Below are 19,753 nucleotides of genomic sequence, written 5' to 3'. Positions count from 1 at the left end.
CTTATTTGTCTCCACATTATTGCTTATTATGTACATGTATGCTGCTCACTCTGATGTTGATTCTGCATGATTATAAAGAAACTCAGAAATAGCAGTTTCTACATTTTACGTTGTAGGATCATTTTACTACAATTCCTAAAGAAACAACATAGTTTCCAAATCTCAGCTACAGTGGTGTGCAGACTACAGCTACCTCCAAAATGAAAAAGTTGTTCACAGGTTCGATATATACTTTTATTTTAAACAACAGCACAACAGACACAATAACATAACAGGACCATAACCTTAATACTGATAACATTTCTTGACAGGCTGACTGATAGGTCACATGTATTACTTCTATCCAGAACTATTCTAAATATCACCTTAAGTAATCCTCTAAAACAAAAATCCTAAATATATACCAATTGCAAACATAATGTGCTTTATTACTGCTTCCTTTTTCACTCAAACGTCATCATTTAAAGTTCCTCAAAATCATGTCCACTTGTGTTCATTGTTTCCGGGTGCATGACTCGTCCCATGAATAAGATTCTACCTGCATTGGTTTGGAAGTGAATGAAAGAGGAGAGAGAACAAAACAATCAGATACTTAAAAAATATACATTATTTGGATTTTTTAAAAGCATAAGAACATTGGAAACAATGTGAAAAATATATATCATTTTAAAACAGAAAGCTTCTTTGTGGCTTATGCAATAAGATGTTCACATGACACACTCACCAGTTCTCCTCATCTTGATAAGAAAGAAAAATGGATGGTCGACAATAACCTGGGGGTACAGCACAGCCATCCTGCTAATTGCAATCATTCCTATGGTTCATAGAGAAAGTAATTACATGTCTGTGAATGTGAAAAGACTCAAGACTCATGAGAATTATTCAAAACAATCTATGTCTATTCACTTAATGAAAAAGCAATAATCTACAGAAAACACGGGTTTAATGACAGAAATATTTTAAAAGTGTTAATATTTATACTCGATATTTTAAAGAAAAAAAACACAACACATATACAAGTCATTTCTTCCCTCTAAACCATCAAAAATAGTAGAGTGGTTTACTCTGCCTGGTGTCAAAATGTTATCCTTAGTCTAAGACAAATATTTGTGTTTTAGTCAAACTGCCTTTTCAACTAAGAGAAGGAGAAAAAGAAAGAAAAAATTGTCAAAGTGAAGGCAGTCTTTCATATTTTCAGGTTATTTCTGTTGCCTGTAGTAAGTGTTGTGCCTTGCAGTTCGGTAGGGTTCCAGTAATGACCAGGCTGAAATGATAAATGAAAACTCTGCAGGAAGCTGGGTATTCAGTTTCCCAAGTTCTCATTTGCTATAGTCTGCTTAGTTATCTGGAGATTTTAATCTGTTTTGATAACCTAAGACTGTTTGCCTTTCCCTTTGAAAGTATTGTTATCACTGATAAGGTCAGAAGTAATATACGTCAGTTAACTAATATATGACCAGGTAACAGAAAGTTTATTAAATTTGGTCTCATCTGTTCAGTATGCAATGGAAGCAATCCTAAACCAGCAGGAGGACACAGGAAATGCAAATGGTAAAGTCATTCTTGGTTATCTAGGGAAATCACAACCATCAAAATAATCAAGGGTGGGGCTGGGGAGAAGGCTCAGTCAGCCAAGTTCCTACCCTACAACCAAGAAGACCCGAGTTCAGGTTTTCTGCATCCATATAAAAAGCTAGGCATGGTGGGTTGGGCTACACTTTACTTACAGTGCTGGAAAAGGAGAATGGTTCTCTGAGGTTTATTGACCAGCTAGTCTAACCGAACTGGTAAGCTTGAGATTCAGTGACAAAAATTATCTCAAGGAAATGAGATGGAGAATTATTTAGAAAGACACCAGATACCGACCTCTGATTTACAAACACCTCCCCCCCCATACACACAAACATACACGCATATACGGATGTACATAGGAACCTGTATTCATCACACACAAAAAATAATGAAGGACAATTAACTATTGTAATCTGGAAATGGAATATATGTCCATTTAAAAATTTGCTAATTTAAAATTATTATCTCATGACCATTATTATTTAAAAATACTTAAAAGCATTTTTATGACTATCAATTCTTGTTTGTGCATGTAATTTTTCAAAACCAACTTTCCACAGACAAAAATAAAGAATAACTTCCAAGAATAATTGGGAAGGAAAAAAATGTTTGAATACACAGTAGGCAAATATTAATAATATTTATGCAACAGTGGCAGGGGGTCATCTCTTAGAGCTGCCACCATGTGATGTCCTCACTAGGACAGTAGGCATGGACCTATGACACACTTCACATTCTATTGAAAATGTTCTGACTGCTTTAGTTTTTGCTTGACTTCTGACTCGGAATAGACTGGTGTCCTTGGTTGCAGTTTCAGAAAAGGCTCTCTGTTTCTACCTAAGACTGTTTAAAGACAGAAATCTGGAAGAAGTAAGAAGAGTTCAGAAAATGACTCAGTATGTACCGGAGGCTGCAGCTGCTTCTGACCCTTCTTCGTTAACCTCAATGAAGGACTTGTGAACAATTTTGGAGAGAAACAGCTCTTTCTTATCTGAAAAGAAGAAATGAGATCATTAGCACCAGACAGAGAGACACATTTGACCCCTTGGGCAAGTGAGTTTGAAAGCTCTGAGAAACCAAGATACTGATAAAAAAGGCAATATAATGCCGGATTTTACTTAAGGCATGGGGGAACTAGTAATGGTATCATTTCAAATTTGTCCTCATTTTATAACCACTTGCTAATTTACCTCTATCTTTTCTTCAGTAATTTTACAGTGTATATTTCTCTTTTTTCCATTACTTATTTCTTATATTGCTCAGCAGTAGGAGAGCAGAAACTCTGTTTTTAATAATGACCTCAAGTGATTTCATAATTCAAGATAAAAATGTTTCCTGTTGCCCTCTATTTTGAAATGAAAAGTTCACAATGAAAAATGGTGAAGATCCAGAAATAAGAATATTCTTTTCTTAAACCTAATCAATAATTTTTATAATAATATAGATGATGTTAACATGGTAAAATAAAATTGACTTCTTGCCTTTAGAAATGTAAAAAAAGGAATATATATATATGCATTCTAGTCTGGTTTACTGGCTTATCTGAGTGCTTGCAAATACATCACTCCAAGATTATATTAAAAATACCTTTCTAGTAAAAGGAAGAACATTTTTTACATTGAGTTTCCTTTCAGCTTACTTTGAAATTAATGCTATTTGGGGCAGATTTATGATCCCTAAACATTCATTTGCTCAGGTTCTAACCCCCAGGACTTCAGTACATGATTATATTGAAAAATGGGGTTTTAAAATCAAGTCGCTGTGGAGGATTCTCATAAAATATGACTGGTCTCCACTCAAGTGGAATTTGAACTGAGATAGCTACAGAGAAAAACAGAGATGAAGTGTTTAGTTTCATGTGTCAATTTGTTCAAGCTTTACTACTTAGACACTTGAACACACATTCTGGATGTTTCTTTGAGCATGTTTTTGGATGAGATTAACATTTAAATTAGTGGATTTTGAGTAAAGCAGATTGCTTTCCCAGGGTGGGTAGGCCTCATCCAATCAGCTGAAGAAGCTGTATTACAACAAAGACATCTCTTCTAAGCAAGGAAGAATTCAATCAGCAAATCGCTTTGGACTCAGCTATGACTCTTCCTTGGATGTCTGCTCTGTAGAATTTTCATTTCCAAAGCCTTGGCAATATGTAAGCCAATTCCTTAAAAGAAATCTATCTATCTATCTATCTATCTATCTATCTATCTATCTATCTATCTATCTATCTATCTTTCCATCTATTTATCTGTCTGTCTATCTATCTATCTATCCATCCATCTATCTAAAATTTGTATCTATGTAGCCATCTAACTATCATATACTATACACATGTAAAAATATCTATCTATAAACACATAAAATATGTATTATTTGGACATACACATATGTGCACACACATGTCCTATGTCTCTGGAGAGACTTAACTAGTGTATATGTGAAGATGAATAAAGAAACTGTCATCTGTAAGCCAAGGAACTAGACCTCAGAAAATGCCAATTCTGTCAACACTGTTAGCTGTAGAGCTAGTGGGAACATGAATTTCTAAGTTTCAATAAATCTTTTTATTAAAATTAAAATATATCATTTTTCTTGTCCTTTCCTTCCTCCAAGCCTCCCATATACTCCCCTTGCTCTCTCTCAGATTCATGACTTTTTAAAATTGTTACACATATAACACACATACACACATATGTGTATATATATATATATATATATATATATATATATATATATTCTAAAATACATAAATATAACCTGCTCGGTCTGTATAATGTTACCTGTATAAATGTGAGTTTAAGGCTTACCACTGGGTATTTGAAAACCAACTTGGGAGTTCTTCCCTGGGGAAGACTAAGTCCCACAGTCTGTTATACTTTGCTGTGGAAGACCTAGCAAACAATAAATGTCTTCTAGTCTTGAGTTCAACTGTTCCCAGAGATGAAAACAAAAGAACCATAAAATGCATCCCGAGTACTTTTGAAAAAGGAGAAACACAGACAGCAAGATAAAAGGTTCTCGAGTGTGTTCTACTCCACAAAGTTCTTTCCTTTTCTTCAATTCTAAGAAGTCTATTCTAAATTTCAGATCAATAACTGTATTGTTGATGTCCAGCACCATTTGTAGAAGCCACAATCCAATGGCTGGGTAGAGGGCTACATTGGTAAATTGTCTGCCACAAAAGCTTGAGGACCTGTATTCAGATCCCAACTACCTACTTGAAAAGGCAGCCATGGTGGAAGGGCAGAGACAGGAAGATCATTGGGCCTTTGTAACCAGCTAGTCTAGCCCAGTTAGTGAGAGACTCTGTCTCAAACAAATAAGGCAGAGAAGATTTGAGGGAGATACCTGGTGTTGACCTCTGATCTCTACATGCACCTGTATACATGTGTACCCAAACACACATATACACATATACACCTGATACACACACACACACACACACACGCACACACACAAATGCATGCATACAGAAAAAATCACAGTTGACTTACTATTATACCGTTGAATAACTTATAATTAACTTTGACCTAAAACAACATACATTTTCCTTGAAGTTTTCAAAAACACACAATTATCTTCTATACATGGAGAACAATATTCACCAACATTTTGGTACATCTGGTAAACAGCACCTGATTATTTTGAATAATCACCATGGTAACCAACAATGGCATCTGTGAATATACTTCTAATATGGATACATTTCCTTAGGTTATATTTGGTATCAGTAATAATTATCACATTATTAAATAGCTCATTGCTTCTGTTTTCTTACAAAATATATTTGATGACTAAAAGAAAAATAAAATGCAGCCAAAATTTATAAGTGAACATCAAGTATAGTTAGCTCTCTCAAAACCCAAGAATTCTTTTATTTTTATTTAACAGGGAGGAAAATATAAAGCATTTGATTAATCAGGTATCTTCAGTTGGTGAAACAAATACATGACTCCAAAGGCAGTGAAATAAAGGAAGAAGTTAGCAATCAACTGAGAACTATTTTCAAACCCTGATGCTTTTTATCTTCACTCTGTCGGTTAATAGAAGGTCACAAATCAAGACACAATTATGGCCCTGAATGCAAAAGCAGTTGAACTTGGTTCCTTGGGACAACGGATGCCCAGCTTGCCAGCTAAGCCCCACTTAAATACTCTAAAAGGGAGTTTACAAAGACATGGAATGATCATCCAGCCATGTCAGTTTGCAGAGATGAAACTGCCCGAAGTAGCTCTTAGACCTGTCCTAACTTCTGAATTAGACACCTGGAAATAGGAAAAACATGACCCCTTTACATGTGGCCTTTGTCCAAGTGTTGGAGTAATAGGGAAAGACTGATCAATGGACAGTACCTTACAGTTAAGTAGGAGTAAGAAGTTATGATTATTAACTGCAGATGATAATGTGACTACACTAAAGCATTTCTGAATTGCTCTTTTACCATAAGTGAATAAATGTTAAAGGAGATAGATGTGTTTAGCCTGATTTAAATATTAGTCAAGTGTCGTCCAGATGGCCCAAATGGTAAAGTGATTTGCAGTGTAAGCTTGATGACTTGAGTTGACTCTCTGGAACTCATAAAGGTGGAAGAAGACAAGTGGCCTCACCTAGTTGTTCCATCATGGCACGTGCACCCACATACATATGCACAGAAATAATAAATAAAAATTCATTTTAAAATATTTTAGGGTTGGCAGAATGGCTCAGTGGGTAAAGGTGCTTGCCTCCCAAGCCCTAAGTTCAATCTCCAGAACACACATGATGGAAGGAGAAAACTGACTCATAGGTTATTCTCTGACTTTCTCATACATACTGTGAAATGTGCATGCCCCTTCCTGAAAATAAATAAATGAGTGTAATTTAGATTTTTAAAATTTTATACAGTGCATATGTGTACTTGAAATGTTACATGGTACACCATTAAAATGCAGTTTTTTTATTATTTATATCAGCTGAAAATAAAACTTCAAATTAAACCATTGACCTATATAAATGAACGTTTACACAGTTGCAGTGGCTGTCACAGTATGTCAGAGCTAGGTGATGGAAGGCTTGTACTGCCTACACTAGTCACAGGATGATTTATCCCAGGACTCTGCTGAGCACGGCTCCTCCCCTCTGTTCCTCAGCCTGCTGCCCCACCTTCAGGGTATTTGATACTTGTATAAGTCCTAGCCCCTCCACAGGAAGCCTCTCCATCATTCACTCCACACTCTCCATCCTGCACTCTGTGCTTCTTGTCATCTGAGTTAAAAAATGCTCCAGCTTCACTCCTGTTTTGCCTCGCCAGATCCTCCCTCAGCCTCCATACTCCTAAAGCTCAGCTTCTACCCCAGGAGACTTCTCTTGCTTTTCTGATCCTGTACCTTTCAATTAGATCTGACCATTCTTTTCCCATGGACCCAAAACCTGATTCTATGAAGTCTTTCTAATTTATTACACCTGCATTAATGTCTGTCCTCCTGGACTGCCACCTTCCTTAAGGCAATGGCTATGCCATTCATTCATCTGAGCACTCCTACCTTCCGGCAAACACCTGGGCCTAAAAAGTGAACCCCACCACCTCAGCCCTGCCAGCCTGACTTTTTAATGTACCTTCTAGGAACTGAACTTGGTGCTTGGGTGTCAAGCACTGTATTCCTTAGTCTACAAATGTTGCTTTCTTTTCTTTCTTCTTTCTTTCTTTCTTTCTTCCTTTCTTTCTTTCTTTCTTTCTTTCTTTCTTTCTTTCTTTCTTTCTTCTTTCTTTCTTTCTTTCTTTCTAAAGGCATTCTTTCTTTCCTTGCTTGTTTTTGTGTTTTGTTTTGTTTCATCTGCACATGGGCCCCAAGCATTCTCTTCTGGCCGCTGCAGGCACTGCTGCTCAATGGTTGGTTCTACTTTCCTCCAGGCAGCTGGAACCCAGACTTTTTACAGTGCATAAGATGAGAACCAGCCAGAAAACCCTAGGCTACCCAGAGAGGAGCTGGGCAGAAAACCAAACTCTTGGGGAGAAAGCAGGGCAAAGTACTAAAGCATTCATTCAGTGGCTAAGCAAATATTTATTGAGCAAGTGTTCCACTTGACTTATTGTGTGGGGCACAAAGGCTCTGAGCATGAGAAACACATCGAGCCAGAATGGTGGTCAGTGGGCAAGTGTTGGCCTCTGTATCCTTTGTGGCACTGTTTCTGAATGCAGCCAATTTAAATAGACATCTGCATCTCCAAGGGCAGGCTTAAAATAACAAAATGAAGAGAGTATCATAGCCAAGCCCTATGTACAAAAAGGGCCTCTATGTGGTTCTATTTTTACCTTCAGCCCCACCCATATAACTTCTGAAGAATTTCCCAGAACCTGACTTCTTTCTGATTAGAACAGTATTTGTTTTCATATGGATTTTGTTCCATAAGCAGAAATTGTTCACTTGTGTTGTCATGAGTATCTACTGTATACACTAGGCGTACTATGGACACCTAACAACCTCTTCCATATAAAGGCACGTGGGCATAAATAAAGGAGCAATAATAAAGCAAATCCATAAACAGCCATGATTTCCAGATGTGGTTCATATATCTGTGAAAACAACGTAAGACAGTATGTTGGCTGATGACAGGGCAGTAGGGAACATCTGCTTGGAAGAATGTTCAGTAAGGGAAGATGGGAGAGTACATGGGAGCTGAGACTCAGTGAATATGAAGGCACCAACCATGGAAGACCTAAGGGTGCAGGTGAAAACAAGTGTGGATACAGATTCAAACTGAGCACTTTAGGGAGGGACCCAAAGAAATCCCAGTGGCTCCAGCATGGGAAGTAGAACGGGTGGGGAGCAGTGAGAAGTAGCCTCGTATAAACCCAGGCAGCAACCTTTGCCATGCTCCCTGTGCTTCTCACTCATCTTCCACCTCACACCAGCAGCAGGCTGATCTCCAAGGACAGAATGACCTCTCTCACACAGTAACTTCTTCGGAACAGCTTTTGGCTCAGGCACAAGTGTGTAAACAGACAGTCCAAGTGAAAGGTGAAAAACATGGTAACAGACAGAGGTGTGAAACAAAGCCATGTTCTGGTTGAAGGAAAAGGAACTGCCTAGGAGGAGAGCAGGATGTCAGGCAAAAGCGACAGCTGGGCTGGTTCTGGAAGAATAAGTAGAGGAGAGAAAGAAAGAGGCAAGGGCATTTGACACAGGAATGCAATTACAATGTGAGAGAAACAGAAGGAATGACCTAGATGGCTCGGTGGAGTGTATATTATGAGGAGGCTGGGGAGCAGGAGACAAAGTGTCTTGTGTTAAGAGTTTTGACCATGAGGTTAGAGAGCCTGGGCTTTGTCTATAAACAATGGCATGAGCTTGCTCTGATGCTGCAGCCCGCAAGAAAAATATGAAGTAGGATTTCAGCTGATTATGACAAGCTAATACCTGGAAGAAGTCAAGGGTCTTCCAGAGGTAAAGCCAAGGCTCAAGGAGTCTTGGTGATATTAGCTTTTCAATATTAGCCATTTCCTGCTATGAATTTCTCATGTGCCTTTGTAGCTTTTCCATCATTGGGCACAATTTTCCCTATACAATTAAAGTATTTGTATAACTTTCTCCAACTGTGCTACAGCGGACACAGTCAAAATCCCTAATTTCAGGCCCTTCTGTAATTATCTTCATTAGCAGCATCCAGCCAGGACCATCCCCAGGCAGACGAAAGAATCTTATCTGAGATACCTCCCAGACTCTCTAAGAACAGACTTAAGCATCTAGACTATCTGTTTGAGAAGGCCTGGTGGATGTACTATTTAAGCTTAAACTTCCCCTTTCCAAAGTCTTATGTCTAGTCTTAGATCTACTTTTAACAGCTAACTCAGAACTAAAGGGTTTCTACTTACAGGTACATCAAGCAATGACTCAGGGTGCCCAGCCGCCGAGTACACTCCCCCAAGCCTGCCAGGAAATGGTAGGAGCTGAGATAGCTTGGACCAAAGGAAAAACGAAGGCAGTTTTATTTTCACCCATGACCTAGTGACTTATAGGTTCTATAGGTTCTTAACATTTCAACTAACAACATCTAAGAATATAGTTTGAGCACATAAATCCTCTTTGCTTAGATATTAACCAAATTTGGCCCTTAGTTGATTCGTTTCCCTATTAGTCACTTCCATTTTGGGTTCCAGATGATGGCTGATAATTACTGCTCTTTTGTCTGGATCTTATTGCCCCTCCTTTTGACCCTGAGGGAATTCAAGCCTGGTGGCCTTGCCTCAGCCAGAGCATTGCTATTGCATGGGTATATAACTGTAAACCTCAGAGACTTGAGGAGAACAAGATTGGAGGACTAGGAGAGAGAACTAGAAGGACGAAATGGAAGATGAGGAAGAGCCAGATGGGGAAGAACTAGACAGGTAAGAATGAGATGAGAAAGAAGGAGATGGGAGAGGAGCTAAGATGGGAAAGAATTATATGGATAAGAACCTAGATGGGGAGGGCGGTGGTGGCGCACGCCTTTACTCCCACACTCGGGAGGCAGAGCCAGGCGGATCTCTGTGAGTTCGAGGCCAGCCTGGACTACCAAGTGAGTTCCAGGAAAGGCGCAAAGCTACACAGAGAAACCTTGTCTCGAAAAACCGGAAAAAAAAAAAAAAAGAACCTAGATGGGGCAGAACTAGATGAAAGAATTAATATGGCACTTAGAGGGAACAGCAGAAAGATGTAGAGAGAAATCAGGCAAGAAAGGAGCTAAATAAGAGAGCAGAATAGAAGCTATGTAGAGAGAGAACTGACTCAGAAGAATAAAGTGAATGGACTAAAGAGTATCGTGTATTTAGTACTTATCATGTAAGATCAGATAATCAGCTGGTTGTAGATTCTTCCATGGACCCTGAAAGAGGGCTATGGAGGGGCTGGACCCAAATAGTCCTCCTTACTTTGAGTTTAAGTGATACCAGTGAGGAGACAATCTGGATAAGTAAATACCTAGGAATAGGCAGATCAAGTTCACTTTTGCAATAGTCAGACAAGGAAGTAGGAACAAAAGTAGAATTGTGGCAATGAAGAAGGAACAAGCCCTCTAGCTTACAGTGCAAGGAGAAAGAGCAACAAGGGGCCACATGGGAGCTTGGCCAGCATCCATCCACAGCACTTGCCTCTGACCTGAATATGCCTTTCACTGTGTCTTTTCAAGTCCTTTATTTTATTGGCTTCTTTATTAAAGCTTGTACTTTATGCTGAAGGATTTAGTAGTCTCTTTTTCTCGTCCCTTACACCTTCCAAAAAGATTTCATATTAATCCAAATGTCATTCATTTCCATTATAAAAATAGCCTCCCTCTGTAAGAGAATCCTGGCTGCAAAGTACCTGAGCATTTTAAATGGAGCCTGAGAAGAAAATGATTCTCAGCATTGTGCATTCCGTGTTTATTCTATGAGTCTTTACTGTGTCTTATGTTAATGGGATTTAGCATCAGAAGCAATTGATATCAAATTGAGACGGGGCAGTCAACATAATAAATATTGAACACCCTACCTCATTCACATCCGCTTTCAGTGAGTACTAAGCACGTAAGAGTGGTGGGCACTGAGGAAACAATGCATGAGAATCAATCTCCGGGGCATTTGTATTCTACCTGGGATATTAGATGCATGAGTAACATAAATATGAAATAAGATGTGTGACATACAACAAAGAGGAACAAAACATACTAGGGGTTTAATGAGTAGTTGCTTCTAGCGATGCAGTCGTGGTGGCTTGAGGAACTTTAGGTTGTCTGGAGGTGAGGTTCAATTCAGGTGCAAGAGATTTCCCAGATGTGAGGAGCTGGGGAGACAGGCAGAGCAAGTGTTCAGAGTGGCCAGAGCACAAGCTAAGGAGAAGGACTCAACTTTAGAGAGAGGGGCTCTCAGTTCCCTGGGGAACCGGGGACAGTGACCTGCAAGGCAAAGGAAGCTTTCAGCTGGTGATGTAATCTATCTGAGAGTGAATAGTAAAGTGATTCATCTTGGCAGGGGAAGACACAACAGATTAGGTTAGAGAGGACTGGAAACCATTTCGCGGAGTATTGAAGTAGCCTAGGGCAGCGATGAGAAGCATTCCCACAAGAGCAGATTCAAAGGGATAAAAGTGAAAGAGCCTCTCCAAGAAGTCTGAGTGAGGGATTTCAAGTCACTCAGTTTCTCCTGAAGCGAAAACAGGTGATGAAGGTGGTTGGTTTGCCTCTCCATGTGTGATTTAAGAATCTACCATTTTTACAACAGTTCTTTGAATGCTTTCAAATTTACAGATTCATTCTGTTATTGTTTCTTCAATAGTTTTTTAAAACTTTAAGCCAGGCGGTGGCGACACATGCCTTTAATCCCAGCACTCAGGAGGCAGAGCCAGGTGGATCTCGGTGAGTTCTAGGCCAGCCTGGTCTACAGAGCGAGATCCAGGACAGGGACCAAAACTGCACAGAAACCCTGTCTCAAAAAAACAAAAAAACAAAAACAAAAACAAAAAACTTTAAGTAAAAATTTTTGTTGACAATGTTACATCCCAAGTAGTACTGAGCTCTGCAAGAAATGAAAATTCTGGGCTGGTTAGATGACTTTATGGGTAAAGTGCATGCCGTACAAGCTTGAGAACCTGAGTTCTGATCCCCAGTACCCACGTGAAAAAGCCAGGTGTGGCACAATACACTCATCACCCCAGCTCTGAGAGGAAGAGACGGATAGATCCCAGTGGCTTGCTGGGCAGTGAGTCTAGCTGAAATGATTCTCAACTTTCAGATACTCCTTTCTATACATATTCAGAAATTTCTATACCTATTCTCTTCTGTCCTTTGCCAGGGGTCTCCTTTGACTTTCGGCACATTTTCTCCCTTGTTCCATAATGTTTTCTCTAATCCATGGCTTCCCATCCTCTAGCCACTTCTGACATTTAAGGTTGGATAGTTAGCCATTGTGGGAGCCTGCACTATGCATTGCAGATGTTCAGAGGCATAACTGGCCTCTACCTGGAGACTAGGAGAATTTCCCGTTGTGATACACAAGCATGTCTTGAGCTGTCGCTGACTCTTCCCTGTGGTGGAGCTGGGAAGGACATTTGACCTTCCTGAGAACCGCCATTAGTGGTTCTTTCAGTCTTTCTTATATTAAATTAGGCAGCTATGTCTTTCTCCCCATAAGCCCTCCATGCTTTGGGGCTGGAGCCATGGCTCAGTGATTAGAAGCAGTAGCTGCTCTTCCAAAGTACCCAGATTTGATGCCCAGCACCCACATGGCAGCCAACAACTTTCTATAACTCCAGTCCTAGAAGATCTGCCACCTTCTTCTGGCTTTAGTGGGCAGTGCATACATGTGGTACACTAACATACGTTCATGCTGACCACCCTTACCCATAAAAATAAACAAATAAAAGTTTTAAAACTCTTCATGCTTCTTTCTTTGGGTCGGGTAAGATTTTCTTAAATTTGTAACAGTACTTCTCTTACACATTTGCCTCACTAGCAGCTGTTTTATGAAAATAACAGACACAGCATGAAATATCATTCACATTATATGTCATTAACACCCCCATAAACCTTGAGAAAGTAGAAAGTATTAACTAAATGCATGCAAATATTTCGATTGAGTCCTTGTGAGGGTCACTAAGAACTATAGAATCTCTATTTATCAAGGTTTTGTGTTATTTGGAGAGATGAAAAGTTAGTCATCTAGAAAGGATTTGAACCATGGGAGGCAGAGCATATGATGCTCAAATAAAGAAGGCAGAGAAACAACACTGAAGTTAGATGAAGCGGAGGCAAACAAATGAATGGCTCATACATTAATGAAGGAGAAAGGAAAGGTGCTGCGGATATCGCTCTATATAAATAAAGCACTGATTGGCCAGTGACCAGGCAGGAAGTATAGGCGGGACAAGGAGAGAGGAGAATTGAGGAAGGAGGAAGGAAGGAGAGACGGGCTGGAGCCACCACCAAGACAAGGAAGATGTAAAGTACCGGTAAGCCACGAGCCATGTGGCAAAGTAAAGATTAATAGAAATGGGCTGAATATAAGAGTGAGAGCTAGACAATGATAGGCCTGAGCTAATGGCCAAGCAGTTTAAATAATGTAAGAGTCTGTGTGTTTATCTTATAAGTGGGCTCCGGGATTGGCGGGACTTGGCGGTGGGAGCTGGAGAAAAATTCTCCGGCTACAGAAAGGGGAGAGAGACGAGAAATGGAGGGAGGGGGAAAGGTAAAAAGGGAGGGAGAAAGGAGGATTGGTTGGGGCGGCCAGCACGCTAGAGCTACCAGTGTTTAATCAAATTACTAATTTAACAATCAAAGAATTCTCACTGCAAATCGTAAGCCGTTTGCTTCAGATTCACTCAAGCAATCCAAAGCCCAAAGAGGGTGGTGTTTAAGATGGCCAGTGCTGGCTTGGTAACTGACTTCCCAAGAACTATAGTATGTCAAACAGCCCCATTCCCTTCATCCCTAAACCTGGCTTAGTCTTTGGCAAACATTTACTGTGTGCCAACTCTTTCTAATAGGTTTGATCAAATGACTAGACACTTTGCATACAGACTCGTAAAAACTCTCTGGAAGATTTTAGTCTTATTACAAATCTCTAGGCCATCTGATTCATAGCAAACATTATGATTTGCTGTGTCTCTGGTAGTAAAAATAATGACATATTACTTTATGAACCTAACTATGTCTAAAATTGTAAGTCACTGGCCTCAGTGATTGTCTCACCGCAGCAGAGCTAACTCCTCAGGACTGAGTGACAACAAGTGTTATATTTGGGTAAAATATCTGCCTGGATGCTTGGGAGACAGTGAGAGGAATCACGGTAAAGAAAGTAGACTATAATTATCCAGTGGGAACTCAGCCAGTAGAGTAAGATCAATGTTCTAAATTTATAAGGAAGACAGCATTAGAATGTTATGCTAGGCTTCAGCTATGAATATATTTCTGACTCAGGTATAGAGATACCAGATGATCTTTCGAGTCTCCACTCATCTGGCCTTCCTGACTATGCCAATGAGGTGCTTACAGCTCTAAGAACTTGGACACGAGCCCTGAAGACATTTAGTAAAGGAAAACACATCTCTCTTGCATAGGCCAGGTCATCTATATAGTAGGCTCTCAGAAAATATCTGTTGGTGCTTAGAGCATCAAGCTCCCTGAATGAGAAGCAGAAGTAGATCAGAAATATATCATTCTAAGCTCATTGCTAGAATCTGAGTGATGCTTAAAAACAGCCCTCACTATCCTAATTCTGAGAGCTTGAGTGCTAGGATTTCTTGAACCCTGTGATTCTCTCTCTTTCCTCCTCCTCTTCCTCCTCTCCTCTCCTCTCCCTTCCTCCTCCCTCTCCCTCCCCAAAGTAAATGTACATAACAATATACATACACACATGTACACATGTAAGCAATTTCACAAGTGGGGAATATATTTCCAGGATTCAGATTTTATTTAGGATTAAGCTTAAATTGTAAATACATTGTGGTTGATCACTTAAAACTATATCCAGAATTATTTAAAGATCATAAATGCCTGAATGTTACTAACATTTTATGCTTTCTCTTCCAATAATTTAACTAGTTATTTTTAATTTTCTGTTTACTTTAAAATTACTATTTAAAAAACATTGTTTTTACTGAAGACTTAGAAAAAGTTTTACAATATCTCACTAGGTAGTTTTTATTCTGTTTAAGATAATATTTGGTCTGTTCCTTACAGCAGAAGGTATTCCTTCATCTTTCCTATATGACTAATTCCAGTGGGATGTATTTAGATATTCAATCAGCATATTCATTGTTTGTCTGTTCCACAATTTATTCTATCAGGTGGGATAGAGGATTTGAAGGTGTATAAAAAAAGTGTTCTGGAAAGAATCTACTAAAAGGCTCACATCAGGCAATATGAAATCCCATGGCTACATCTATAGTTTTGTAACTTTTGTTTCATTTATTTGGTAAGTAATAACTATATATAAGAAATCCATGAGAAGTGATGGACATAGGATCATTATTTTGAAGAGCTTTTTATGAATAATATTTTAATTGATAATTATTTCTTACCTGACATGGCAGTCAAATTTGCATCTTTGTTGAAAATTTCAGTGACTCCAAGGGCTTTAAAGGTGTCTTTTAAATCAATTTCCTGTTCCACTGTGAACCTGGAGAACATATGGGAAGAAAGTATTCAGTTAACAGTTTCATACCTAGAACAAGGATATAATGCTCAGGATGTTAATGACAAAATTTTTCAATAATAAAAAAAAGAAAAAAAAGTGTATTTTATAGTGGGTAAATTATGCAAAAACTGATTTTTCACTGAAAGAAGTATGTGATTGTTTTTATGAATATAGGGGAGTCACAACTGGAGAAGACTAATTTTTCTTTTACCAGTGGGTATCAATTACAGATAGCTTCTTGGTTAGGTATGGCAACCCATGTCTATTCTCCCTATAAATGCTGGGATCCCACTTGGCTTGAACCTGTGTAGGTCATGGTCAATCGAAAAGGAACTTGAACTTGATGGCATTTTTGTAGACTTCTTGTCTTACATTGTTTTGCTTGGATTTTTTTTGTCTTACTAGTCTTTGGCTTATATGTTTTGTCTTCTGTAGTTTCTGTGTGTATGGGGGGTATGAGTGTGTTTGTGTGAATATGTGAGAAAAAGAGAGGAGAGAGAGATTCTTGTTTTTGTTTCTTTGATTTTTAGAGAGTCTGTGTGGATAGAAGGATAAGTATCTAAGAAGAATTGGTAGAGGGGAAAGCATGATCAGAATATATTGTATATAAAGGATTATTTTCAATGAAAAGAGGATGGATCAAAGCGAATGATGTAACACAATAGGATTTAAGTTCATTAGTAGAAAAAATATTTGCTATGGACACAGAACTATAATGCATGAGAGTTTGATGGATCTTGGAGGTCAGGTGTTATTAAATACTATGTCAAATTTGGAAATGAGGACCAGTGAGATGGCTCAGTGGATAAAGGCACTTTTCACCAAGCCTGATAACTTGATCCTGATCCCCAGAACCAACGATGGAAGGAAAAAGTGACCCCAGCAAGTTGTCCTGTGATCTTCACACATTCATATATACACACACACACACACACACACACACACACACACACACACACACACACACAAATATAAAAGCATTTTTTTAAATTCATAAATGAGTAATTTTCAAAATATGTAATGGACTAAGTAATATCCATGATGTTTCAAGCTGATAATGATTTACCCACAAGTTTACTCAGGGTCTTTCTTTTCTTGGTTTTGTTGTTGTTGTTGCTTTTAAGTATCTAGTCAATTGATGCTTCCTCTCCATCCCCCTCCCCCACCATGGACAGGTTAAACAAGTGATAATTTTGACTGTACAGTTAATACAAAATAAGCATTTCAACTCCATGAAACTGCTTAAGTTAAAAAAATTATCACTGTGGTTATATTAAACTCTGGCATATAACTAAGCATGTTTTCATGATATCATCACAAGAAATTACTTATCAATGAAAATGAGGTAAATATCATATCTTCAATACTGTAAGCTTTTACAATTACAGTAGAGCTTTTGAAAACAAAAAAGGACTAATCTGTAAAGGATTTTGAATTATTATGTACAAAAGTGCATCAACTTTGTAAGAAGAAATAAAACATTAATTATCATAGCCATAAATGGAATCTTAACTTTATATAAATGGTTTCTATGGTAAAGCTTTTTGGTTAATATATAATCTCTCCATAAACCAATGAGTCATGTTATCAGTCATTCTGGGAAGAGATATTGAATGAACATGCCTTCACCTTTTTAATTTAATAAAGGAAAATGTTTAAGACTTTAAAAACAAAACAAAAATATATCAGAAAGAAATATTTTCCTTTTTCTGTTGCTGCCTTTTGCTGAGTACAAATGCTGCACATAAATTGTTAGACAACAGGCTCCGCCTTTAATGAGATAAGTTGAACCATCCACTAGACATTACATTAGCATAATTTCTGACATCATAAGAACTAGAGGGAAATAACTTTAAAACAATACTTAGATATAAAGACAAATGACTGGGGAAAAATAATTCAGCAGGTTAATGTTTCCAAGAAAAGACCAAGAGACAAGTCTCTGTAAGTCAAACATACTAATCCAAACACAGAAATATACTATATTTTTACTTTAAATTAGACTTTTATTGATTGTTCATACCAAAATATGAATATTTATTGTGGAAACAGAATTGTTCAGTGTCTAATTTATTTTAATGTTTGTAGTAGCTTCAATAGGAAAACCCATATCAGTCCAAGTATATGAAATCTAGTTTTTTCTAAGATTTTTGTTCAAAATTAATAAAAACTGTCAATAATCTCTGGTTGTCTGTTCCTGTTTTTTTTTCCCTTATGAGCAACTGAAAATACTGTTCAATCATCACTTCACCTCTTATTACAGACTATTAGCATATCTATCTGTTGCTATCCCCCCTCAAACATATTTCATATACCCTGTCCTGTTTCTTATCATGATGTCAGACAACCTGAGAGGAAAATATTGTTTTCTCTAGGATACAAAAAAATAAAGAAGAATTGAAGTGTAAATAAGATAAGCCACTTGCTCAAGTCAAATAGATTGATGGGAAAAATGAGGATAGCAACTGGGTCTTTCTGACTGCACAATTTTCGAAATTCCCTACAGATCTCTGGCCTCAAACTTAGTATGCAGTTGAAGATGAGTTTGAACTTCTGATCCCCCAGCTCCACCTCTGGAATGCTGGGATTAAAAGTGTGTGTTATCATACAGAGTTCAGGAATGCTAAGCAAGCACACTACCACCTGCGCCACATCCTCAGTCTTCCACTCTACAACCCTGAAGGATGGTTGGTATTAAATTCTATCTGTGTGAACTCTAGTACGGCTGAAATTTAAAGTACCTGTCTCGAAGGACAGGAATGTAGTTATGGAAATGCAAGCTTGAATTTTTAGAATAATACCTCTCCATGAAAACTACATGAGTCATTAAAAACTGATCCTAGAGTAAATCTAGAATCCATCCAGTAGAGGCATTTTTACCTTTGCTTAAACTGGGGCACAGAAGCCACTACCTTCATCAAGCACTTAGAAGCTCCAAATTCTACAGATGTGGAGCTTTGTAATTGATTACTACAAACAAACACCTATTTCAAAACAGTCACTTTGTTACAAACAAAAAAAAAATCAAATTTATCCCATTGAGTATTTACCCTCCCAATCTGAGCATTATCCATGTAGAGAGAGAGTTCATAAAACCCCTAAAGAAATGGAAACATGGTAGTTAGCTAATCCTAGTTTAGTAACAGGCATTAAAAAGAACAAGTGAGCTAAACTATTTCATAGTTGAAGAGTAACTCTTAGAAAATGAAAATTTAATTTTCTTCTGCTATTACATTCTATTTCTCAGTGGACATGACCTGGAGGACACATTTTCTAGTGAATGTGGATGAGTTAGAATGCATAATATTTAAGCACTCATTTAGAATTCTATTAAAATACCCGTAAGGAACTTTATATCTTCACAGAATGGAAGCTTTTAGAAACATTACACTTAGCTTATGGAATTTAATTACTGAAGCATTAACACTGTGTTGAATTTGTTGTATGATCAAAAGGAACTTCTTATGAGAAACTATTAAATTCATGATAAAAATCATGGAATGAGTTTTAACATGAGTTAAATTGTTTACAAATTTGAGCCTTAGACAATATTTTACATTCAATCATTAATGTTTATAAATAAAATATTACAGTTTAAAACATCCTTGTTCATAAAATAAGTATAGAAAAATCAATTTTTATATTTTAACAAATTGCTAGCATTTGTTAGATATTCACTGACTAGTTCTCGAGAACAGACTTTTAAAATCTTTCTACATCATAGAAAGTGATTCACGCTAGATACCTTAAATACTTGGGTTATGATTACTTTGGTTTTCATAAGAAGAGTAAGCAAGGTATAGTATATATGAAGACTTTATAATGTTCTTGCTACAAATATCAATAAAAATAGATCTTCATTGATAAAGGCAAGACATCAGCTAAGTTTTTGGACAAAGTAGGCACTTAAATAAAATATAACCTTTAAACATCAACTCCTAAAACTGAAATGCATTTGAATTAATAAGATTTTTTATAATCCAGCTTTATTAATTTATTTATCATCTTTTAGTATTTATAGAAACTAGTATTTGAATAATTTTCTTAATGTAAAATGAG

At 37.6% G+C, this 19,753-nt stretch overlaps 1 protein-coding gene across 1 annotated transcript in view; it reads right to left on the bottom strand.

The window, feature by feature from the left end:
• Nucleotides 1–220: 220 nt before the first annotated feature.
• The window catches only part of Serpini1 (serpin family I member 1), an 81,683-nt gene continuing 62,150 nt past the window's right edge, over nt 221–19,753 (bottom strand). Inside the window, exons 6-9 of the mRNA XM_059265502.1 lie at nt 15,579–15,676; nt 2,477–2,563; nt 725–814; nt 221–538 (exon numbers count right to left, since the gene is read on the bottom strand). Coding sequence (XP_059121485.1) covers nt 462–538; nt 725–814; nt 2,477–2,563; nt 15,579–15,676 — 352 coding nt within the window. The 3' untranslated portion in view covers nt 221–461. The remainder of the gene's footprint in view (nt 539–724; nt 815–2,476; nt 2,564–15,578; nt 15,677–19,753) is intronic.

This window comes from Peromyscus eremicus, chromosome 6, assembly GCF_949786415.1.
Source record: "Peromyscus eremicus chromosome 6, PerEre_H2_v1, whole genome shotgun sequence".
NCBI classification, from domain to species: Eukaryota; Metazoa; Chordata; class Mammalia; order Rodentia; family Cricetidae; genus Peromyscus; species Peromyscus eremicus.
Note: the sequence above shows the minus strand (reverse complement) of the source record. Positions and strands in the feature narration are given on the sequence as shown.